This window comes from Oppia nitens, unplaced genomic scaffold (genome assembly GCF_028296485.1).
Source record: "Oppia nitens isolate AA-2021 unplaced genomic scaffold, nextdenovo-longstitch-racon4-pilon3 scaffold3_pilon_pilon_pilon, whole genome shotgun sequence".
In the NCBI taxonomy this organism is placed as follows: domain Eukaryota; kingdom Metazoa; phylum Arthropoda; class Arachnida; order Sarcoptiformes; family Oppiidae; genus Oppia; species Oppia nitens.
In genome coordinates this window covers 9240866-9263891 of record NW_026533221.1, presented here as the reverse complement: position 1 = coordinate 9263891, position 23026 = coordinate 9240866, and the positions used below count along the sequence as shown (strand labels likewise).

Below are 23026 nucleotides of genomic sequence, written 5' to 3'. Positions count from 1 at the left end.
TTATTAAAAGGACTTTTTTAATACTCTATTGTATTATTTCTCTACTAAAGTGATTGTTTGGCTAAAAATAAAGTTATTAAACACACATTTTCTTTTTTAAATTGTTTTTATTTATTTAACTCATTCATTAGTTCTCACTTAAATGTGTGGAAAAATGTGGTTAAAATTTCAGTATTTTTTGAAAACATAAATCTTATGTTTATTTATTTACATTTTGATGTGATTAGCCAGAAATTTGCAGCAAAAAATACTGCAAAATAATTGTTTCGTATTTTTAAGTTAAACTAAAATAATATTATGTAATTTTTTACAAAAAAAATATATGAATTTACATTTACATTTATTCAATAGTGTTGTACTGATGTTATTTTAAAAATATTATTTTTAAATATATAAATAAATGTGTTCGTGATTTAAGTCATGTATGTAATGACAGTAAATGTAAAGTTTTATAAAAATTTTCATTTAAAATTGAGTGAAACAAAAATCAATTGAAAAATTTATTGAATCTCTTTTTTGAACAGGTATTTGAAGGCTTATATCATATTTGTAATACAGAGACAGTGAGGCTGTGTATAAAAAAATTAGTTTTTTCTGATTAATCAAACAATATGTAACATTATATAAATGATTAAAACCAATCCATACCTGTTTCAAGTCTACACCTTTATCTGACTGTACTTTTATATATCAATATATTCATGTATATGATTTAATTAACGTCATTATATATCACTGGTATATACAGTTTATTGTAGATTATATGCTCTCATGTGTATGCATTGTGATTATAATAATAACTATTGTAATAACATTGAAATATTGTTATAATTATGTGTGTAGATTTTTTTTTAATTATGACAACAATAATCTCATATAACAATCTCCAAGTTTAATAATAATAATAATAATAATAATAATAATAATAATAAATGTATAATATTTAAGTATTTATAGTATATAAAGCATTATTCAATTGAATTGCGGCTTTACTATAGAGACTGAAATGATTAGATAACGGATTGATGTATAATAAAATGTTTGTCCAATCAATTGACTATTAAAAGTGGTGTCTGTCCTCATTAATTGGTAAGTCCTAATTCACATATCTGTCATATAATAGTATATACAGTATATATGATATATACCGTTAATTAATAAATTGGCAGCAATTTTTGATCTTAAATTAATAGCGCCATATCATAAAATATATGTTGCAATAATAATAAATAATATTATATTTTGAAAATAATATTTATATAATTTTTTTTTCTCAAAAAATTATCAATTTTTTTTAAATAAATAAATTTATTTGTGTGATATCCTAAATTAATATCAAATATTATCGTTTAGTTTATATCTATTTGGCACTGAAATTGCGTAATCCCTGAACACAACTTCAATCTGAATGGCCAACCAAGTGATCTGTTTGTCAACATTTGAATACACACCTTTGGGACCGACTATTATAGCTGCGGCCGCTATCCATTGTCCCGCTTGTGGCCTACGGCTCGATGATGTGCTTCGGCAACAATGTTACGGTAAGTCCTGTTTTAGATATACCCAAACATTTCATTCAATATACTGTATTTCATTTACATCAATATTTGCTGAAGTTTATCATAATCTTGTACTTTGATATTGAAATTTTTTGAGTTTGAATTAAACAAAAAAATGATAGATATTTGACAGAAAAAAATGTACTAAAAAAATAGTACAGTTTTAATAAGAATAATAAAATTATTATTATTATTATATTTTCTAACATTACAACAGAAAATATTTTAATACATTTATTAATTAATGTTTAATAATAAGTCATTTTTCTGTTAAAATAATTCAATGCATTATTCACTTAATGCGATTGATTTGCTATTAATTGTGATTTCTGTAGATATTTTAAATGCTTTTCTCGCTATAAATTGTGATATTTTTAGATCTTTATTGAATTTAATTAAATATATTTATCGCAAATTTTCCGAAAGATTCGCCAAAAGTAAGTAATTATGTAATAAATTATTATTATTTTATATATTGAAAATCAAAGTTTTTTTTATTAATTTAATAATTAATCTATTAATAGATTAATTAAACAAAGAAAAAAGTTCAATAAAATAATTAATAAATTAACTCATAAAATATATAATTTATGGCTTATTATAATATTTGAAGCATAAAATTTGTTTATCATAATTAACAACAAAAATAAAATATAAATGAAAGTAAAACAATAATACATTTAACTTGTGATGAATTGACTCATATTATTTCAAATGAGTTACTATTTTTAGATATAATAATAGTTTGCCAATGAATTTTAATGTCAATCATGTTATAGTCTTGTTTATAGATTATATAAATTTATATTTTTGTTTTTTTACAAATTTATCGATTTAATTAATTATTGAAATATATTAATTTAAAAAATATTATTACTTTATAATAAATTTATAATTTGGGTTATATTTATTATCATATTATTCATAACTATTTCAATTTCCGGTAATTACGGTATATATGATATACTGAAGTTAATCCAATAGACAATAAAAAATTATGGAAATTATCTTATTATGATTGCCATAAGAGTATTAAATTACAGTAATTTATATATTATATGTTAATCTTTTGTTTGTTTATTGATTATTATATTTAAAAAGTTAATAAACAAATAATAAAAGTTTTTTTATCAAAGATATTGTATTGCTGTACTTATAGCAACAATTATCTTTAAATAAAAAATAATTGCAATAAACAATGATTTCGTTGTTTTCATTTAATTTACTTTTCATTAAGTATTTATCTCATTACAAAATTATCAATTAATTTAAATAATTACAAAAAAATAGTAAACTTTGCATATATTTTAGTTTTCCTATAAATCAAATAATTATCACAACTCATGAAACCCTTCAACTAAACTTAGTTCTCAATTTTGACATTAGATTTGTTAATAATAAATCTCAAACAATTGAGTCCCTGGTGTTGCGGACACGGGCACATGTAGTTATTGAAACGACTGTTATATTCGACTAATTTTTCATCACAATCGGGACATTTGACTGGTTTGGTGTCCACAGTATTGACCTCCAATTCAGACAACTCTTTCATCCATTTTTGCGGTTCAATGTAAAGAAAATCGCAATCGTAATCATCCGACTCTATCCCAGTTTTCTTCACAATATGAATATCATTAAACAATTTGTGACCACATTTGGCGCAGAGATAGTTGGGGCCTAACTGTACGCCCCCATCGACACTGTTTTCTATCATATCCAGGCGTCTATAATACTCATTCAATTGGTTTTTCCATTTCCTGTAGAATATCTCTGAATCCAAAACCATTTCTAACAAGACATGTCTAAATGGTCGGTGATTTCCATCCAAACGATAATTCATTGTCTCAAACATCCGGAGCTGCAAAATGAAGCCCTCATTTGGACCAATTTCCCGCTGCTTCTGAACCATTCGTATTGTCTCATTGAATGGCTTTTTGTATTTTTGCATCAGATATCCGATGACCACTGTTGCTGATCGCGAGTAACCCATATGACAGTGAACTAGTATTCCCTGTCCAGACTCCTGGGCCTGTCTTATGAATTCAAAGGCGTCTGTCGTCATATGAGTCAACATCTCTTCACGGGGCACATCGTCCACCCAAATCTGTTTGTACGTTATCTCCGACGACCGGTTATCCTCTTTCCAGTGGTCATCAAACACAGACAATACGCTACGGACATTGTTGGCCAACAACTGTTTTGGATCAAACGCGGCACACATATTGCCTAACCACAGATGATCTTCAATTTGGTTCATATCTTGATAGCTGTCAAACATTTTCTTCAATTTGTTTGATTTAACAACTTCTTCTGTTGTCGTCGACTCTGATTTCGTTTCAATCAATTGTCTAATAAAATGTAAAAAACAAACAAATTGTTGTATAATATACTCAATTAAAGTCATAAGTTATCAGATCTATGGCCATAAACTGTACTTAAATTATAGTAACCGTAATCTAAATTAAAACACTTTATTATACGATAACAAAGTGATAAATTATAAAACATTTGAAATTTAAAAAAACAATTTATACACTTTCTCTACTATAAACTATTACCGGTAGTTAAATATCTGTTATTTGTAATAATAGTTGAGATTTTTATAATATTAATAATACAGTATTAAAGGCTATAATTTATAGATATACAAAATAAACTGTACTATTAATAGTAATTTATGAATTATTTATTGATTTCAATTTACATTTTATTTTATATGTAATGTTAAAATCAAAATGTTGTTAATTTCTAATTGTTTAAATTTCTAATGTAATTAAAATTATTATATAAACTAATATACGATATCTATTGAAAATTTATACAATAATATGATATGAAATTTGTACAATACTGTAGTTAGTCTCACAAATTTCAATACATATTACAGGGATAACGGGATAACAATGTGTTTGCCATTCAATAATATGTGAAACAATTTAATAAATTGTCATTGTTTTCATCATATCATACTATATATCAATTTTATGACATATAAATGCAATTTATAAAAAATAAATCAATCAATAATAAAATGCATTACAATTAAAACTTACTGAATATAAAATTTTGTCAAATTTGTTGTAATATAACTAAATTGAAAGTAAACTTTAAATGTTGCAATAATTGTTGACAATCAATACTACTAATAATAATACTGTACAACAATTATTATTATTAAATTTTATAGTATTGTTTTACTAATTAATTACTTATCAATTTTTCATTATAATCGTCAAATTACTGTATTAATCAAATATTAGGAAAGTTATTGAAAATTTCAAGTCTTTTTTGAAATTCAAACTCTAATAAATATATTTACAGTTTACTAAAAATCAGTCTTAAGTTACTTTAAGTATAGTTTTTACTATTAATATACATTAGTATTAAAAAAATAGTGTTGTAATAAAAAAACTGTTTAAAAAAAATACTCAAAACATATCTATGACAACAAAATAAAGTGATATTATTTTAATATATATACTAGCGCCTTTTTTAAAAACATACATTTATCTATACTAACTTATAATTTACTATACAAATTATATTAATACTATAATTGTTTTATCTAATTTAAAATTTAATCCAATCTAATTTTTAAATAATACGGATATAGAAATAATTTATTTAATTTATTAAAATTTTTATTTTACATTTCATAACATAACATAACATATAATATTTCTATGATATTATAATACATTTTAAAGAAAATAACAATTAAGGTAATCATTTTTTTGTTGATAAATTACTTGTAAATTTATATACTGTATAAACATATAAATAACAAACCATTAATTTCAAACCAAATCACACATAATAATAATTTACTAATAATAATGATTTTAAATTAATTACAATATAATGATAATAAATTAGAGATATACAAAAAAATATATATAATGTGAAATTATAAATAAATAATTTAAGTTAATTTATAGCTCTTCTAATGACATAAGTATTTAAACGAAAGCATATCCTATAGTTAGAGCCGTCGGCCACACGACAACCCATTTTGACAACTTTCGGATGTTTCGGGTTAAGACAGTGTCGACACTTTGGACATTGAATACTATAAACATTGAAATCATTGTTTTTCATCCACTTTTGGGGCTCAATATAGACTCTGTTGACACCGTCATCATCTTCTTCGTCGATTTCGTTCATATCAAGCGGTGATCTCTTTATTATATTGATTTCATTGAACAATGATTGGCCACAATTGGCGCACTTATAGTGCGAGCCTTTGTCTAAGTGGTCAGTGTTGCGCTCAACCATTTCCAGCACTTGAAAGTATCTATCAAAGTTGAGTTCATCCTTATAAAGGATCCAATGTCTAGTCTTTAAATTATTGTTTAGTACCCATTGTCTCAACTTCTTGTTGTCGGCACGTATTGTATATCCAAGACTTTCAAACCACTTCAACTGATCCACAAATCCTTCGTTTGGTCCAACAATACGTTTTCTGCGGACCAATTGAAATGCTTCCTCGTAAGGCATGCGATATTTATACATGAGATACGCGGTGACCACTGTTGCCGATCGGGAGAAGCCGGCCTGACAGTGAACCAGTACACCGACCGCCGATTCTTGAGCATTGCGTATAAAATCAAAAGCCATAGAAAAGTGTGACAACAGATCTTCTTTGGTGTTGTCCTCAACTGATATTTGCAAATAAGTAGCCGACGGGTCCTGTTGTTCGGTCAACTTTGTGCCCAATACTGACAACACATATTTAATACCATTTGCGTGTAGTGTTTGACTACTAGTGGCCGCTTTGACGTCACCTAAATATAGGTGATCTTCGATACGGTCCATATGATTGTAGTCGAGATAAATAGCTTCAGACAGTTGTCTTCCAAATAACATTTCCATAGTTTTTGTGGTCTGAGTCAACAAAGTCGGATCAAATAACAAAGCAAAAAATATATACAATGTTTGCGATAAAATAATAATTTCAATTTCAATGTCAATTCAGAGAAAGAGAGATTACAACTCGTGATAAAGTTTTTTTTGTAGACTTTCATCACTACTTCAAATAGAGTATTACTGAGTATACAGTACTATACATCTCTTCTAATAATAAGACATAACGTTTCTTCATATTATAGTGCGCTTGCGTTTTCATCTCCAGTGATGAAGGCCTAGGAGTTGCCCATGAAAAGTGATCAGTGATGTGTGTGTGTGTGTGTGTGCACTGGGATGTTGATGTATAGACCCATATTCACGTAGACACTAACATTTTCCATTGACAAACAATATTAAAAATATTAAAGAGTTACTGTATATACTATATAATATTTAGTATGAATAGGCAAAATGTCATTTGAATAGTTGATAACTTTCCAAATATTTTTGGGCTTAATTTAGTAGTATTTGTATACCTAATATCAAATGTTTGTATGCAATCACATACCAAACACATGTTTAATGATTATCATTTCAATGACAAGTTTATTATCAGTTAAGTCTATTGTCTCCTCTCTCTCTCTCTCTCTCTCTCTCTCTCTCTCTCTCTCTCTCTCTCTCTCTCTCTCTCTCTCTCTCTCTCTCTTAGTTTTTTTAGATTTGACTATAAACCAGAGATTTTGAGTTTTTAAATCATTGATTTTTAGGTTAATTTTTATTTACTTATCTTATTTTCATTTCGAAATATATGGTACTCTATATTATATATACTGTGAGGTATATATTGAATACACATACAATGTATAGTTTTTATAATCATTAACATAAATGTTTATTATCAGAAACAAAAATATTATAAACATATCAAATGACCTAATTTTTAAAAAATTATTTTTAAAAATTATTTTAATCATAAAATATATACAAATATTTTAAACTATAATATATAAAAATAAACACAGAATTTTTGTTTTCTATTAAAATCTAATCATTGGAAATATTTTATAGATAAAACTTTATATAAGTTATATATATTAATATTTAAAGTTACAATATAGCATAACAACGGAAATTATTAAGTAATAATTGTTGAGAAAATTGTTGTTATACTGTATTTACATTAATGATTAATATTTTCCTTAATAAGAAAAAATTAAATAGTATTTCAAATATATTTTTATTGCATTTATTACTAGAAAATACTGAATATATATTATTATTAGTTATTATTAATAAGACTAATACAATCAGAATATATCTGTTTTTTAATGTAAATAAAACTCTATTAAAGTAAATATAAATTGAAAATATACTATCGTATGCTATATATAAAACTTTTATTCACCACTATTTGGTTTATAGCTATAGAAACTATAGCAGCTATTATTTATGATATTGTATTTTATCAAATCAGTATAAATATCAGATTAATATAATGTAAATGACATACAGTTTTAATACAGATATATGATATAAAAATAATTTTAGTATTTTTATATAAAAACAAATTTTCATTGATCTATCTGTGCTCTCATTACAGTTAACAGATATACACCGGCACTGTTACTATTTGGTGCATCAGTTTATATAATGTACAAATTAGGCGATTTTAAGCCAAAACTTAGAAGATTGTCGGAAAAAGTGTGGCAATTGTTGGGCTACGATGTAAACGACAAAATGGATAAACCGGTATTTTTTATTAATACCGTCGACACGAGTGGCTCCAGCGATGACCAGATGATCGAGTTTAATGAATCTAAACTAAGATCCAATGGTCGCATACTCGACATCAGTGATATACCAGATTTAGATCTCAATTTTAGTCCAACACATACACCAAAAAGTGCTTTTTGGTTACCATATGACTCGCATCTTAATAATAGTAATAATTATAATTACTTTTTTGGTTCCGACAAATGTGGACCCGAATTGCCATTGAAAGACAATACAAATTATATTAGGAAACATCGGGTGCCAAACGGAACAGTAGCTAAAATCGATGAGGTGTTGACACAGATAGACGATATCAAGAAGTCGATCGTCGAAATTGATTCAGAAATTCATGACTTTTCAGTGACAAAGTGTGTCAACTTTAATCCGGACTTCTTTACGCTAACCAATACTGATTTGACAGAAGAGATCGATGACAACAATAGTAATTCTTCTCTTTCTTCTGTTTGTCCATTGAATGACGACTATTGCGATCAATCAATAATGGGAACCAGTAGTAGAAGTAATATATCATTGTCTGCCAGTGACAGTCTATTGCCATCAACGCCTATCCAAGACTTAAGTCTCGAATGGGATGACACCGATAGTCTGTACTATAGCAGTGAAGAACTGGAAGTAGAAACAGCACTATCATTACCGGTCACCGATGCAGACAAACAGCGGTTTAAATCAATGCACGAATTGCTAGAAGAGGCCAAACAAATGGGACTATTAAACAATATATTGGACGCCATTACCTATAAAGTAGACGATAATAGGTTCGACATTCGGGATTCGGCCTATTTTGAGGAGTGACCCGATTGTTCTCAAATATATGTACTATTAATATACTGTATAAAAAAATGTTAAATGTATTTCAAAACTTGTAAACTGTTATACAATGTAAAGGTCTTAAAACATTTAGTTAATTTTGATAATAGAAATAATGATACTTAAAATACTAATTACAATCTGATATTTATATTACTATACTATTAATATAAAACACATTTAAAATTTATATTTTTGAAACATTTATAGATAATATTGTAATTACCGTACATTATATTTGTATGTAAATAAATTTATATACTATATATTTATTTAATAAAAGAAAAAATAATTTATGTATGAAATCGATTAATAATTTATTAATAAAAACCAATTTAAAAATACAAAATTATTTTTGAATACAATAAATTGGTACAGTATTTATATATATATACTGTATTAAATATATAGTTAAATAACAAAAAATATCATGGTAGATTCATTGTAGTGGAATAAACAGTTTATAATGTATTTTTGTTAAAATAACAGTTACCGTAAATGTAATTTTCTATAATATAGACTCAATATTGTCTAGATAAATTTAAAATTTACTCAGTTATTAATAATTATCATTAAACGTATCGTCAAACACTATACGATTATTTTACAATAAAAAATTAAATAAAAAACAATAAGTCAACGTTTATGATAAATTGATATTAATATTGCATTAATTGTGAATTAATTTTATCACATAATTCCAATTTGTATTACCGGTAATAATATTTGATAAAATAAAACAACAATTTTTGATTAACAAAATAATAATTTTTGGAATAATTACGGTAATAGAATTACCGGAAAAATTATTTAGTGATATGATTTGATTAATAATAGACACATAAAAATTATATCATTATAATAAACAAATAATGTTTTCATAAAAAACCATTTATAAATATATCACAATTACGGTAAAGAGATATCTAACTATTTTTTATCTAAACCAATAGCTTTCAATGCACTCTTAGAGGCAGCAATTTTGGCCAATTTAGAGTTCTTCCCGATTCCCGAATATTGATGGCCATTAGCAGACAACACAACACGTATTTTGCGGCCACTTATTTGCTCGCCATTACTAATAACAAAAAACATTATAATATATATAAACAACAATATTTTAATACAATTATTTAATTTTGGGTTATAATAATAATAATACCTGAACTCTGCATTTTCACACTTCTCTCTAAGCTCACGAACAGGCATTTTGGGAATATTCTCACTAAAATAGTCTGAATATAAATAATAATTATTAATAAATGCTTAATAAAATGCTTATACAGTATTAAATTAAAATAAATATTTATATAAAAAATACCTATTTCTGGTTTAAGTAGTTTATAAAACACTTTCCAAACCGCATCCAATGACAGTCCACTATCCAAATATATGGCACCGGCTATTGACTCAAATATATCTCCCAAAGCTTTAGGAATCTCGACTTCTTCCAAATCGGTCACCTCTTCATCACTCAAAGCTTGGAAACAATGATAAATAGCGTCTCGTTTGTTAATTTCAAACTTTTTGACAAATACATTGATAGCATGATAGAGATCCGGTGAAAATGCTTTAAGATATTTGTGAAAATTAAATTTCACGGCAATGTTGGCAAAAAATATATTGTTAACCAGTGCTGATCTCAGATCGGTTAGCTCTCCCGGACTAAACTTTTTATCGGCAATATTATAAATATGATAAGTTATTAGATAGTCTAATACGGAATCGCCTAAAAATTCAAGTCGTTGGTAGCAATCAGTAAACTGATTGCTAATGTTTGACGAATGTGTAAACGCTTGTATAATAAATGCCTTATTATTGAACGTATAATCAATGATTTTCTCGAAATTATTTAAATTACAATCAGTGTACTCATTCATTATGAATTTGTTTATAGCATATTCAGTGGCACTAGTATTCCAAATAGGATTCTTGGGCTCCGGTAGCCACTGGAACTGTTTCGAGTCATCCAATTTTCTAGTGTTTAAATAATCGATATCTTTTTTAGTGGATATTTTAAGACCCAACCATTCCATAAAAATTAGCGCACATTTAGTTCCGCCGACCAATAAGTGAGCGCCAATAAGTGCTTCCACAGAATCGGCAATACTTTTATCGTTAACCAATTGATATCTATAGCCATCATTGGTTTTTGTTAACAATTGCAAATCACACTCATCATCGATATGATAGGATGGTGGCAACCAATTAATTTTTGGGTACCATTTATGAGCCACTAATAAGTTTGCAATGCCTTTGCGATTACCCAAATAATATAGATTACAGTTACAGATCTGGATCTGTCTCAAGTAAGACAACCGTCCCTCGTCTAGTTCGGGACAGGCATAGTATAGAAAAGCAGTTGTGGCAAACTTGAGAAATGAGTCGCCCATTGTCTCCAAACGCTCCAAATTAAAAGCGTCGTTTGCGTTCAATAATGTCAGAGCTTTAAGCAAAACATCAGCTGAAGGACCAATGATGGGTTCACCCACTCGACAATCATATGAGCGTTCAATGTATGGCATAATATCACCGGTAAATATAAAAGGATATGTTTCACCATATTTAAGCTCACTATCCTTTAGTGATTCACTTTTTGCCGAAAGAATCTCTAATTCATATTTGTCTAAATCAAATCGTGGATTTGATATTCTGATGTTATTTAAAATATCAGTAAATTTTTTTATGACAGCTTCAGTAAAATCCAATAATCTATTAATGAAATTGTTGTTATTGTTGTTAACAACAGATAGATTTGTGACAATACTGTTTGATCCAAGTCTTGTGACAGTTGGTGTAACAGTGGAAATAGCGTAATTGGCTCGTCGTTTCTTCCTCTTTGGCATCACAAACGTCTGCATTTCATTCATGTCCATTGCGTAGTCAAATGGATGTCCTTCGCAATCGATCGTTAAGTCATCGATATGAAGACGTTTTATTCCAATGAGAGGAAATTCAATGATATCTGAAGACAAAGTTAATGATAACTCATTCTTTGATGAATTCAAGCAACCGATGTGTGGCTTTGTCTCTAAATGAATCTTTTGTCGCAATTCTTCGGTTAAAAATATGTGATTCAACCGATAAAGTACGGCCGGTAAACATAAAGCCTGTCGCCATAGAGAGCTTGGAAAGAGATGAATGTACAACAATTCCGGTACAAAATATTCTGGTATACGGTTTGGATCTGACTTTTCTAAAGTAAATGACTTGAGTTGTGATAACCTCTTAACCATTTTCCCCTCAAGTAATTGTTGACTTTTATTGTTTATTTTCAAATTATATTTTTTGAGATAGTAGTGTTCAAACGTTTTGTATTGTTCATCCTTTCCTTTCCACGGAGACATTGGTGTTAAATTGGTTACACTTAGAGAGTCATATAATGTCGGTCTTTCAGGTCGAGGATTGTCTGGTTGCCAATACCACGGATAGAACACACAATCTTTATATAATTGTGCGTCAAATTTAAAATTCAACCGTTCAGTAGTGGACAAAGTCTTTAGTTGAATTGGTTCACAATTATTGACTTTATCCATAAATTTCCAATCAATTTGCTTGTTTGTCATCAACGGAACGACCAGTAAGTTAAACTGAGATTCCTCAGTATTAAAAACTAACTGTCCATTTGGGTCAATACCGATGACTTCTTCAAATGTGAATAAATGAAATTTTCTAATCACCTCTAACTGGCTTTCATTAAACGATAGCTTAGTCAGTGGCATGAAGTCAACATTGACGGCAAAACTATTCTCCTTCTCTATTGTTTGGTACTCTCTGATGGGAGCAAACACTGAGAATGAGCATCGGTTGACAATTGGATGACCAGTTATAAGACCAAACTCTTTATATTGGCCACTAAAACAGCCAAATACAGGAAACTTCATAGAGATTCTGTGCAAATAATAATTTGAAGAAACTTGTGATGTGAACACTTGTGTCAATCGTTTTTCATAGATTTGATTTCGAGCTCGAGTACCAACTTTTGCTACATCACTGTCCTCTTTATCGATTACTCTTATATTGAGACCTAATTTATCGACATATTTGTCAATGAATTGTTCTCTACTGATTGGCAAAAATCTTTCATTTAGTTCACCCAATAGATGCAATTGTTTGCATACTTCAAAAGCGGCACTCTTTTTGGCACCTTTTTTCGATTTACACGACTGTCCATAAATTGTTTCTTTTAGCAGACTATTAACCGGCAATTTTAGAGAACATTTGAATGGCTTAACGATGCCTTCAATATTGAATATAGGCGTCAATTTGGTAAACGAATCACTCGGTAATAGAGCACAGTATCGGTATATCAAAGATATGGCTGTTCTCGATGTTACGCGAGCACCGGTTCTTTCATCGATGTACTGTTCATCATCATCTTCGTCCTCTTCATCATTAATTAGTGACACAATAGCGCCGTCAACTCTGGAAATATTGTTCAGATTTTCAATATGTTTTTCCATATCTGCGAAACCATTTAATTGGTTTATAAGTTTGCCTCTGTCTTCTTCAGATGTCATCATATAATAGCAGGCATTCTCAGCTCTTGCACGACCTTTGGACTGTAGATACTCTCTAAATGTATTTAAACGATCATATCTTATGACAACATTGCACTTTCGTATGTCAAGTCCTTCTTCGAGTACTGAAGTGGCGATAATCAGATTTAGTGACTCATTTCTGAAGCGATCGATTACATCTTGTTGTTGTTTATCGGTATAAGATGTGACCAACGATTCAAATCCAGGTCGGTTTGAGTGTCCGACTACCCAATCGACGTTCAGAAAACCAAACTCAGTTGGTTTTAGTTCTTTAATTTTATTGAGCCATTCAGCCAATACTTTGGCTACTGATCGCTGGGCGACAAATATAATACCGCACAGTTGACTCTTTTCATTACCTATGGGACGGTATGTTTCAAGAATTTCTAAAAGTCTGTACATTTTAGGTGATGCCGTGTCATACGCTGCCATCGGATATTGAATGGGATTCAGTTCATTGTTAAACTGACTCTTAATCAAACCTAAATATTGTATTACGTGATCAAATAGTGCCGAATGATTTGGATTTATTTGTTTGTAGAGTTCCCTGTATTGTGATAACTCGGATATATATTTATCGATGGCCAACACTGTACACCAAACACCCATCCATGTCATAGTAATAATGTACTCCTGTTTGGTTTCGGGATTTGTCACCACTTTGTTAACCGGATCGGCCAACATATTACGTACATTTGTCAAACATTTTTTAATTCTTGTGGCGTGAGTTATCATTGAATTTCCATCAGTTCTCTTTAATTTCTTCAAATTATCTATAAATAACTCCAAAGCTTGTACTACACTCCGCGCCGTTGGACTGGGAGAGGCCGGTGTGCTAATAAAAATCCAAACGCGTTCCTCTGGATTTGTACCACAATATTGGGCAACTTCTGATGTATTACATTCAGCACAATATGTCTCTTCCAGATCTTTGACGGCCGCATCAAACAGATCCAAACGCATCGAACTATTAATAAGACTGGCAGACAATCCAAGTACTCGCGGGCGGCGACCAACAGGACATTCGTTATACAATTTCATTATCTGTTTGTACGGATGGCCCGACTCTTTTTTGCCCTTTTTCTTGGCCGCCCAATGAACCTCATCCATAATCATGAGATTTATATTATTAAAAGTAATGAATTGATGGTTCAACATATTCAATAATATCTGTGCAGTCATAACAATAACGTCCTGATTCTTTAACTCAGTTGTCCATCGATGGGCATCATAGAAGTCGACACCCATATCGCCTGAGAATAATAATTATCATTACAATCACAATCTGTTTCTGACCTAACATTTACCGGTATATCCTTTGACGCGTACATCAAAATGTCGTTTAACTTCAGCCGCCTGTTGAGTGACCAAAGTTCGTGTCGGTACTATAAAAACGGTACGTTTAGCCTCTTGAGGGTATTGTCCGCGTAGGGCAGCGGCAAACTTTGGGTCGCGCATCAACAGTATTGCGATAAACGTCTTTCCCGTACCGGTTCCCAGACATGCTATAATATTACGGTCTTTGGCTGCCATATAAAGTTGTACCTATCAGACCAATGTTAGTATTAATATATTATAATATATAACAATAATAAATATAACATTATTAATATAACATTATTAATATTTAATACCTGATAGGGACGGGGTATGTACTCTACCGTCTCTTCATTACCATTGCTGGCCATTCTCTCTCTTCTCTCTCATAAATCAGTTTTAGACACTATAATAGAAATGTTTTATTCATTTTTTAAAAAATTGTTACTTTATTAAATTATTAAATTGTTAAACTTAAATATCAATAATGATAATGAAACTGAAATGAAAACTCAATCAAATAAAACTAATAATATATCATTTCATTTGATTAATAACTGTTTGTCTCAAATAACATCCCATTTATTGCTAACCAATCAGTCAATTATAATGTATATATATATTACATAATTATTACCAGTAGTTATATAAATCTCTTAAACAAATATGTTTGTTGCCTAACATGACTCATACTTATACAACAGTTTCAATGTACGGGTGCTCTCAAGGGAATGGTATGGTTAGGCCTATATATCATATACAACACCAACCAATACTCCTAACATTTGGCACATAAACTATTTCAATCAATAATTGCTAAATGACTGGTCAGTGACCAAACTACCGTAATCGGTAAATATGATAACTATACAAACTACTGATATCCCTGAGCCACCCGTGACTACAGGGGTTTTTAGACACAATCACATATAAATAAAATTGACAACTAATACAAACAATAATACAAACAATTTTAAAAAAAAAAATAATATGAAATTACTTACAAATTGTTAGTTTGTTTTTGTCATTTCAATTAATTAAACATTTGATGTCAAATAAATATTATATAAACAAATAAATCAATTAAATAAACAAAATATTAACTAATGATGTAATAAATTAATGTATTTTTAAAGTTATACTCTTTTTTTGAGATACTGTTTGTCATATCGTTTGATAAACGTTTGTATTAATCAAATATAAACAACAAATACTTTAATGTAATAATAAAACACTATTTGATTGCATTAGGCATTACATCATTGCATTAAATTTAATACAATATTGTTTAATACATTTAATATTAATAGTCAATGTGTTATTACATAAATTTCGACACTAAATATTGTGAAAACTTTTTTTTTTAAACAAAACTTGAATAAAGTATTATTATTATTAATACTTGAAATTAAACTTATATTGAAATGAAAATGCAATAAAACTATTGCAACCAATTTTGGTGATGATGTTTATGCCTATCAGGTTGTGATAATGAGAAATATATTTATTTCTGAAAATATTAGTATTAAAATTTAATAGATAAGCAAAAAAGTAAAAATAAACAGTATTTTAGTCTTATAGGTTTGATTGGGAAAAAATAACTTAAATTTTAAGTACTAAATAAACACAGTTTTTGTAAATAACTACAAGTTATCTATGATTTTGAACCGATCGGTAAAACAATATATAAGCATCTGATGAGACAGTGTTGAAGTCCATGGTTTGAATACTATGTACCACTTCGTCATCAAACAGATACCAGATGTGATTGTGCAGACAATAGCTGGTATAGTGACCTCTGGAACAAGTGGTCCCGTTATGACATATTATGGCAAACAGATAATAGTTGTGGCTTTTGATTACAAGTTGACTGTTAATTATAACGGCTTTTGATATTTTGTTTTGGCTTAAATGTATATTATAGACAGCCAGCAAAAAAGTGTTGTTTTTATGCAGTTATACATATATAAAATGTTAGTTTTATTACTTAATTATTATTTAATTACTGTTAGTTTGGGGTGAGTGTGAGGTTAGGAAGTGGTTGGGTGGGTGGGCATGGGTTTGGGGTAAATAATTTTCTACTGGCTGTCTATAATCTACATTTGTTACCAATCAAAAGGAACGGTTCGGACAAATATTATATCAATTTAATATACAGTTAATAAATTTATTACAAAAAAACAATTTATAACTACCGAGACTATAAACTTTATTATACCGGTATATAACAGTCAAATGATAAATAATTCATACAATTTATTTAATTCATATTTTTAAACACCAGATATATGGACACCATTAGCAACACTACGCCCAACACCACACCCCCGATAGACACTCCTTTAACAATACGCCGTGTATTTATCAATGTATGAAAAATGGCCGCAAACTCGTCATTCAATGTTCCCGACTGTTCGACCCATAGGACAGGTACCACATAATCTTTTCCTTTAGGTGTGGCTTTCAATTGACTGAAATAAAAGGTAATCTTTTTAAAAGGTTAACATTTATACTAAACTTACGGAATGGCATCCGAGTATCCGATCCGAACATTCATTTGCATTCTCTTAATTGCATTCAATGGTCCACCCGTTGTCTATTAATCATATAATACAATCACTTAGTGGACAAAAAAAAGAGAGTACACCTACGGGTTCAATGTCGATGAAAGTGCCGTAATTGTCGAAAGTGACGTCTTTCGGTGGCTGCAGTTTAATGTTGCGCTTTAACGACTCGTCACCGTTCAAGAAGTACGGCCACGAAAGCAGAAGTGGTCCGCCGGCTGTTTGACGCATACAATGAGACAATTCGAGAACACCTTCGATGTTACAATCGTTGACGTCTTTGCGCAAACAATAACACGAATTTTCCTTATGATATTTAGCGGCACCGAAAAAATTATTTGGTGCCACAAACCGTAAGGTCGGTATACCTTTAACTTCACTCTCCTTCTGAAAGATTACTGCTACCGATCGACAAACGCTTGGATCAAATGCGAACAGTTTGTCGTTTTCCGATACGTCCGGACCGAAAAAAGTACCATCTGTTCCGCGCAATTGCAAACACTCGCCGTTCGGGTCGTGGTATGGCCAGATCGGTGACTTCTTTTTGTCGCCGTTGCGCAACTCACGACTGTCTTCCCATTGATATATTTGTCCCAATTTGTCTGTCCGACCGACACCAGTATAAACAGTTAGCCGATCGATAAGGTAGTCGCGTCCCTATATTGTTATTTTTAAAAAATAATTTTCAAAATGTAAACCAATTGCAGCCAATACTTACTCCTGTTACCGAAAACTTTTTCATTTCAAATCCCAAGTCAGGCGGTATTAAAGGAGCCACAAGTTTGGCCAGTTTTAGGTCGACGCCATCAAGCAATAGATCACCGGCTTTTCGTGTAGTGAACAGTGACTTTTCGTTGTCGTCCAACTCGTCTTTAAATAAATCAAAAGCCATTGACGCGTCAGGCATTACCTGATTGAAGAGTACACTCTAAGTAAAGACAAAATAGATGAATATCTTATTAAATAGTTGTCGGTACTGACCATCATCGGTGCATTAATAAAGGTTAGATTTTCGTCAAATGTTCCGCTGGACAAATCGGGTTTGAATATATATTTGCGTCGTTCCCGATAAGACACAAGGGATTCATTGAGTGGTCCGGTAAAGAAGTTGATCTGTTCTTTGCTTCGCCATTCCTCGAAAACCCAGGGCCCGCGTTCCTCCAGTTCCACGTCTTCCAGATTAGTATACGTCTGAGGGTTTTTCAGTACAAACACATAGAACTTCATGAGCGCCGGTAGAGGCACTTCCTTCCAGTTTTTAAAGTTTTGGCTGGTGTTAACAATTAATGAACCCTAACCACTCACACATATACATACCGGGGTGTTAGTAAATAGCATCAATGTAATATTATTGTTTTGCTATACCTCTATAATTTTGTTTTTCAATATACGTGGAAACAGTCCTAATACAAGTGCACCGGACACGATCAGCACCAGTCCGACTACACCGAGTGCTCCGAAAGCTACGTATTTGTTTTGCATTATAACCACCTTATAGTCTACCGATGCCTCTAACGATCTGTTTGTTTGCTTAATCGACTAATTAATGAAACAGAAAGAGACAATTGTTTGTCTAATATAGGTATAAATTTTATATATAGACATTAAATAACAGAAAATTATTTTATTGATTATCGCTTTAAAAAACATGACATTAAACTTCAATTTATTGGCAATAATGTACTATAATGTTAACCTTCAAACTTCTTAATGATTATATATAAAAGTTGTGGAGAAATATAATTTTTTATTATCTTTTAGGTTACATATTATTTTGTTTATTTGAATATTGAAATTTTGAAATATAAATTTTACTCAAAATGCATATATTTTTTCTATAAAATTATTAGTTATTGACAAAACATTATCTATTACACTGTCCTATTAGACAGTAATACTATCTAAAATTTATAGTGAAATAAGTGTATCAAAAAGTAATAAAAATTATAATAATATGAATAACATATACATAGAATAAATTAAATATTATACATTCAAATAAACATTATTTAAAATATTAATGTTTTTAATCTCTTTTTTTTATTAAGGATAAAAATTATTTGAAAATTTCATATGAAAACTTTCGTATATTTTTTTATTAGTTAAACAGTAGAAGTAAAAATTATCAATAAATTTTATGTGTCTTAATTAACAAATTCAACTGTAATAACATAATGTTTAATATAATTTTATAAGTACMTTGTTTTCAACACTAAATACTTTAGTATAGTGTAATTATAATTTATTTTCATAATAATGATTAAATTGTGTGACAAAAGCCTAATTTGTATGTTTTTCAATAAGTCATTTGAAATTATAATTATCTTAACATTAATTTTTGTTTCTTAATAATACTAACTTTATATTAAATATATTTTTATATAAATAGCATTTGCAAATAAAAACGAAACATGTCTTAATATACTTTTGATATTAAATTAATACTAATTTTTAATTAATAAAAAATTTAAATAGACTCAAATATTAGATTACAATTAATTAATTAACACTATTTAGACTTATCATTAATTTATTATTTAAATATTCAGATAGAATTTTAAAAAATATTTCATATTTTTAAATAGATTTTACAATATATAATAATTAAATTTTATTACATAATAAATTTGAAAACATCATTATAAAAGTGTACTTTTAATATTATAAATTCTAATTAATAATAAATTTTAAAAACTTAGTGATAATAGTTGTAAACAAAATTTATTTAGTAATTAATAGTTTAGAATATTATTTTGATAAATATGATACAAAGTATTTAATTAAATTTAATATTCCAATCATATTATGAGAGATATAAATATAAAAGTACTATAAGTAAAAGTAATAACATAAAAGATAATAATTATAAATAATTATATAATTATAATAAATAAACAAAAACTGCAAAACTAATTATAAAACGTTATTTTGAGATAATTTTGGTTTTGAAAGTTTTACGGATAAACTTATGTATCCAAAGACAGCACAAGTGGTTATGAGTAGACATACGATGATCACCATTAAGATCAATATTACTGACATATCTTTGACAACTTCATGAAAAGCATTATCGATACTAATATTCATAAAAATAGATGATGTGGTCAATGATGATGATGTTGTTGTCTGAGTTGATGTTATTGTTGCTCTACTTTCGTAATCCAGTGATGTCTGTCTATCGGTATATATAGTATTGTTTTCGCTGGACATTATTGTCGTATCATTTATTGACTGTCCACCAGTTGATGAGTTTAATGGCAATAAAGTAATGTTTTCAGTTGATACTGTTGTTTGTGTGACATTAGTTGATAAATCACTTGTACTTGAACTGACAACAACTACTGATTCAGTGGTCATATTAGTTGTTGGTGTCGTTGGTTTTATGGTAGTAGTAGTAGAAGTACTTGTAATACCGTTTGAAGACTTATCACAATTAAAAAAATCCCAATACGTTTTGGACTAATTATCATTTTTTAACAATAATAAAAATCAATAATTTTCAATAGTCATATCATATCTAATAAAATACCTGATCCACTAAAACAGGACTCGTATCATAATATTTATAAACGTTATTCTTAAGAAAGAAAAAGATATCATTGGCTCTTCTTATACCTCCAGTACCACGAGTTGTCTTATAGATGCCAATGTTAGGATCAATAGTCGATCTAATCGTATAGTTAACCTTTATGTTGACAACGGGATACTCTATGATCTCTAAATCACTGAAAATAAGTGCTCCTTCGGGATATCCTCGAACCGATTTGGTCAGTACAGCGCCTTTTATTTTAGTGTTTTCAAAGTGCGGAAAAATAGTGTTGGTTTGATTGTTGGCATCAGAGCTGTCCGACTGACGCGACAGATACCACGGCAACATCCGATCGTTGAGCTCAGTGGCCACAAAAAAGTCTTCACTTTGTCTCTTGAATGTCGCAAATTGGGAATCAATGAACAAAAAGGTTATGTCTTTTGCGGTAAAATAGTAATTATCGTTAAGGCAATTGTTTGCATCACCACATTTAGTGTACGTCCAKATAACGAGTCCGGCTGATGGTATGAGTCCTGACTTTAAACCGCTAAACATTTCGTTCAACTTATGTTCGCTTCCGTATTGTTCCCATCGGTTATCTTTGGTGTTGAACTTCAGTATCCAAACACTGGACGGTTGCCGATAGGCATACACAGTGTTGTCGTCCGAATTAAAGACGGCGTCAATCAATTTGTTTCGATATTTTTTGTCGCAAAACAATTGACTATTTGCTGATGTGATGACAATTGACAATACAATCAACAAAAAACTGATTATCATATTGTCTTCGTTGAACTCTACTATAAATACATACAAAACATTGAAAATAAAATTTAAAATACTTGTTAACATTAAACTTAAATCACGCACTCTTTAAGTTTCTAACAGTGTGTTGTATAAGTGTTACTATACTTTAGTTAATCATAAATTAATAAAACAAATATTAATTTTAAAATTTATATTAATAGAAATATTTATAATGGCTTTTCACGTGCAGATATTAAATATACTTTTAATTAACAGTTAATTCAATAAACATTTAATTTATTCGCATTTCATCATAATCTCGACAAAAGTAATTGTTAGTTAACTAATAAACATACTGTACATGAATATCAATTTCCAATTATAATATTTATATTTATAGATAATATATTTATAGATAACATGATWATTGTCAAAAATGAATTAAATTTTTTAAAGTTAATTCGAGTCTAAAATTTTGTTTAATTTAATTAATTTTGTTATAATTGAAAGAAAAATCTGTCGGTTCTCAAAAACATTTATAAATAACTTAATTCTTTATAGAAAATACATTGATATAACTTTAATTTTAAATTAAAATAATTTATTAATTGTCTATTAAAACTAATAGTTAATTAAAGTGGGCAGAAATAAATTTTTATTAATTTTTTATACAGTAAACATTACATATTAATAGTTAATATTTAAAAATATTAGTTAAATTCTATTTTGGAATAATTATATGATATAATTATTATTTTAATGAGAATATAGTATTAAAATACATAATTTAAATGATTTGTTTTGTTTTGTTAAACTATTTTTAACGATCATTTAAAGTGAAGTATTAAAATAACATCAATTAATAAAAATATTTATCATAAATCACAAATAAAAAGTTAAAAAATAAGATATAAAACAGTGTTAGCAACGTTTATCATATTTAATACCTGTATAAAGATAACAATTTTATTTATATTTTTATAATTTAGAAAATGTTAATTTAATATATTAATTGAATACTTTCTAAATATAATATTTTTATGATTTTGTAAACAAAATATTATTGATTTTATTTCAAGTAATTGGTATACAATATTTTAATCGTATAAACAAACAATTTAAAAAATTAGAAATTATTATGATATAATAAGTTAATAGAAATGTTTATAAATGACACAATGAATTTTAGCAATAAATAATAGCACATAAATCTTAATTATTTAACAAACTTTATCAGCTTATAGATAAAATATGACTAAATACTGTTTTAGATTATTATGAAAAACAAATTAACATAAAAATAAATATATTAAATATTAAATG

At 28.6% G+C, this 23026-nt stretch overlaps 4 protein-coding genes across 7 annotated transcripts; 1 reads left to right on the top strand and 3 right to left on the bottom strand.

The window, feature by feature from the left end:
• Nucleotides 1–1029: 1029 nt before the first annotated feature.
• Nucleotides 1030–9080, top strand: LOC128958793 (uncharacterized). The gene is made up of 3 exons (XM_054304727.1): nt 1030–1089; nt 1354–1541; nt 8005–9080. Exons 2-3 carry the CDS (start codon nt 1409–1411, stop codon nt 8988–8990), a joined length of 1119 nt encoding a protein of 372 aa, XP_054160702.1. The 5' UTR covers nt 1030–1089; nt 1354–1408; the 3' UTR covers nt 8991–9080.
• On the bottom strand, nt 2770–4703 carry LOC128958794 (uncharacterized). 3 transcript variants are annotated; one of them, XM_054304728.1, is made up of 2 exons: nt 4613–4703; nt 2770–3907 (listed from the first exon to the last, which is right to left on the bottom strand). In XM_054304728.1, exon 2 carries the CDS (start codon nt 3835–3837, stop codon nt 2923–2925), a length of 915 nt encoding a protein of 304 aa, XP_054160703.1. In that variant the 5' UTR covers nt 3838–3907; nt 4613–4703; the 3' UTR covers nt 2770–2922. The 3 variants fall into 3 exon arrangements, with proteins under 3 accessions (XP_054160703.1, XP_054160705.1, XP_054160704.1); XM_054304730.1 differs by lacking the exon at nt 4613–4703 and adding an exon at nt 4118–4149; XM_054304729.1 differs by lacking the exon at nt 4613–4703 and adding an exon at nt 4010–4099.
• Nucleotides 9081–9890: 810 nt separating the features above from the next.
• LOC128957446 (endoribonuclease Dicer-like) lies at nt 9891–16017 on the bottom strand. Of its 2 annotated transcripts, none has more exons than XM_054303207.1 (6): nt 15868–16017; nt 15181–15269; nt 14854–15091; nt 10327–14799; nt 10168–10240; nt 9891–10083 (listed from the first exon to the last, which is right to left on the bottom strand). In XM_054303207.1, exons 2-6 carry the CDS (start codon nt 15232–15234, stop codon nt 9936–9938), a joined length of 4986 nt encoding a protein of 1661 aa, XP_054159182.1. In that variant the 5' UTR covers nt 15235–15269; nt 15868–16017; the 3' UTR covers nt 9891–9935. The 2 variants fall into 2 exon arrangements, with proteins under 2 accessions (XP_054159182.1, XP_054159183.1); XM_054303208.1 differs by lacking the exon at nt 15868–16017 and adding an exon at nt 15501–15767.
• A 1364-nt stretch (nt 16018–17381) lies between these two features.
• On the bottom strand, nt 17382–21854 carry LOC128958187 (uncharacterized). The gene is made up of 8 exons (XM_054304002.1): nt 21827–21854; nt 20957–21756; nt 20350–20886; nt 18793–18966; nt 18409–18720; nt 18146–18355; nt 17515–18084; nt 17382–17459 (listed from the first exon to the last, which is right to left on the bottom strand). The coding sequence occupies exons 2-8, from the start codon at nt 21734–21736 to the stop codon at nt 17382–17384; spliced, it is 2661 nt and encodes an 886-aa protein (XP_054159977.1). The 5' UTR covers nt 21737–21756; nt 21827–21854.
• Nucleotides 21855–23026: the final 1172 nt, after the last annotated feature.

What these genes read in the sequence shown, in the direction of transcription:
- LOC128958793 (XM_054304727.1), top strand. Translation starts at nt 1,409, where the DNA reads ATGGCCAACCAAGTGATCTGTTTGTCAACATTTGAATACACACCTTTG. An exon ending in GCTTCGGCAACAATGTTACG is followed by an intron (nt 1,542 to 8,004) that starts GTAAGTCCTGTT and finishes CTCTCATTACAG; the next exon opens with TTAACAGATATACACCGGCA.
- LOC128958794 (XM_054304728.1), bottom strand. Translation starts at nt 3,837, where the DNA reads ATGTTTGACAGCTATCAAGATATGAACCAAATTGAAGATCATCTGTGG.
- LOC128957446 (XM_054303207.1), bottom strand. Translation starts at nt 15,234, where the DNA reads ATGGCCAGCAATGGTAATGAAGAGACGGTAGAGTACATACCCCGTCCC. An exon ending in ACGCGTCAAAGGATATACCG is followed by an intron (nt 14,800 to 14,853) that starts GTAAATGTTAGG and finishes TATTATTCTCAG; the next exon opens with GCGATATGGGTGTCGACTTC. An exon ending in ACTACTTAAACCAGAAATAG is followed by an intron (nt 10,241 to 10,326) that starts GTATTTTTTATA and finishes ATTTATATTCAG; the next exon opens with ACTATTTTAGTGAGAATATT.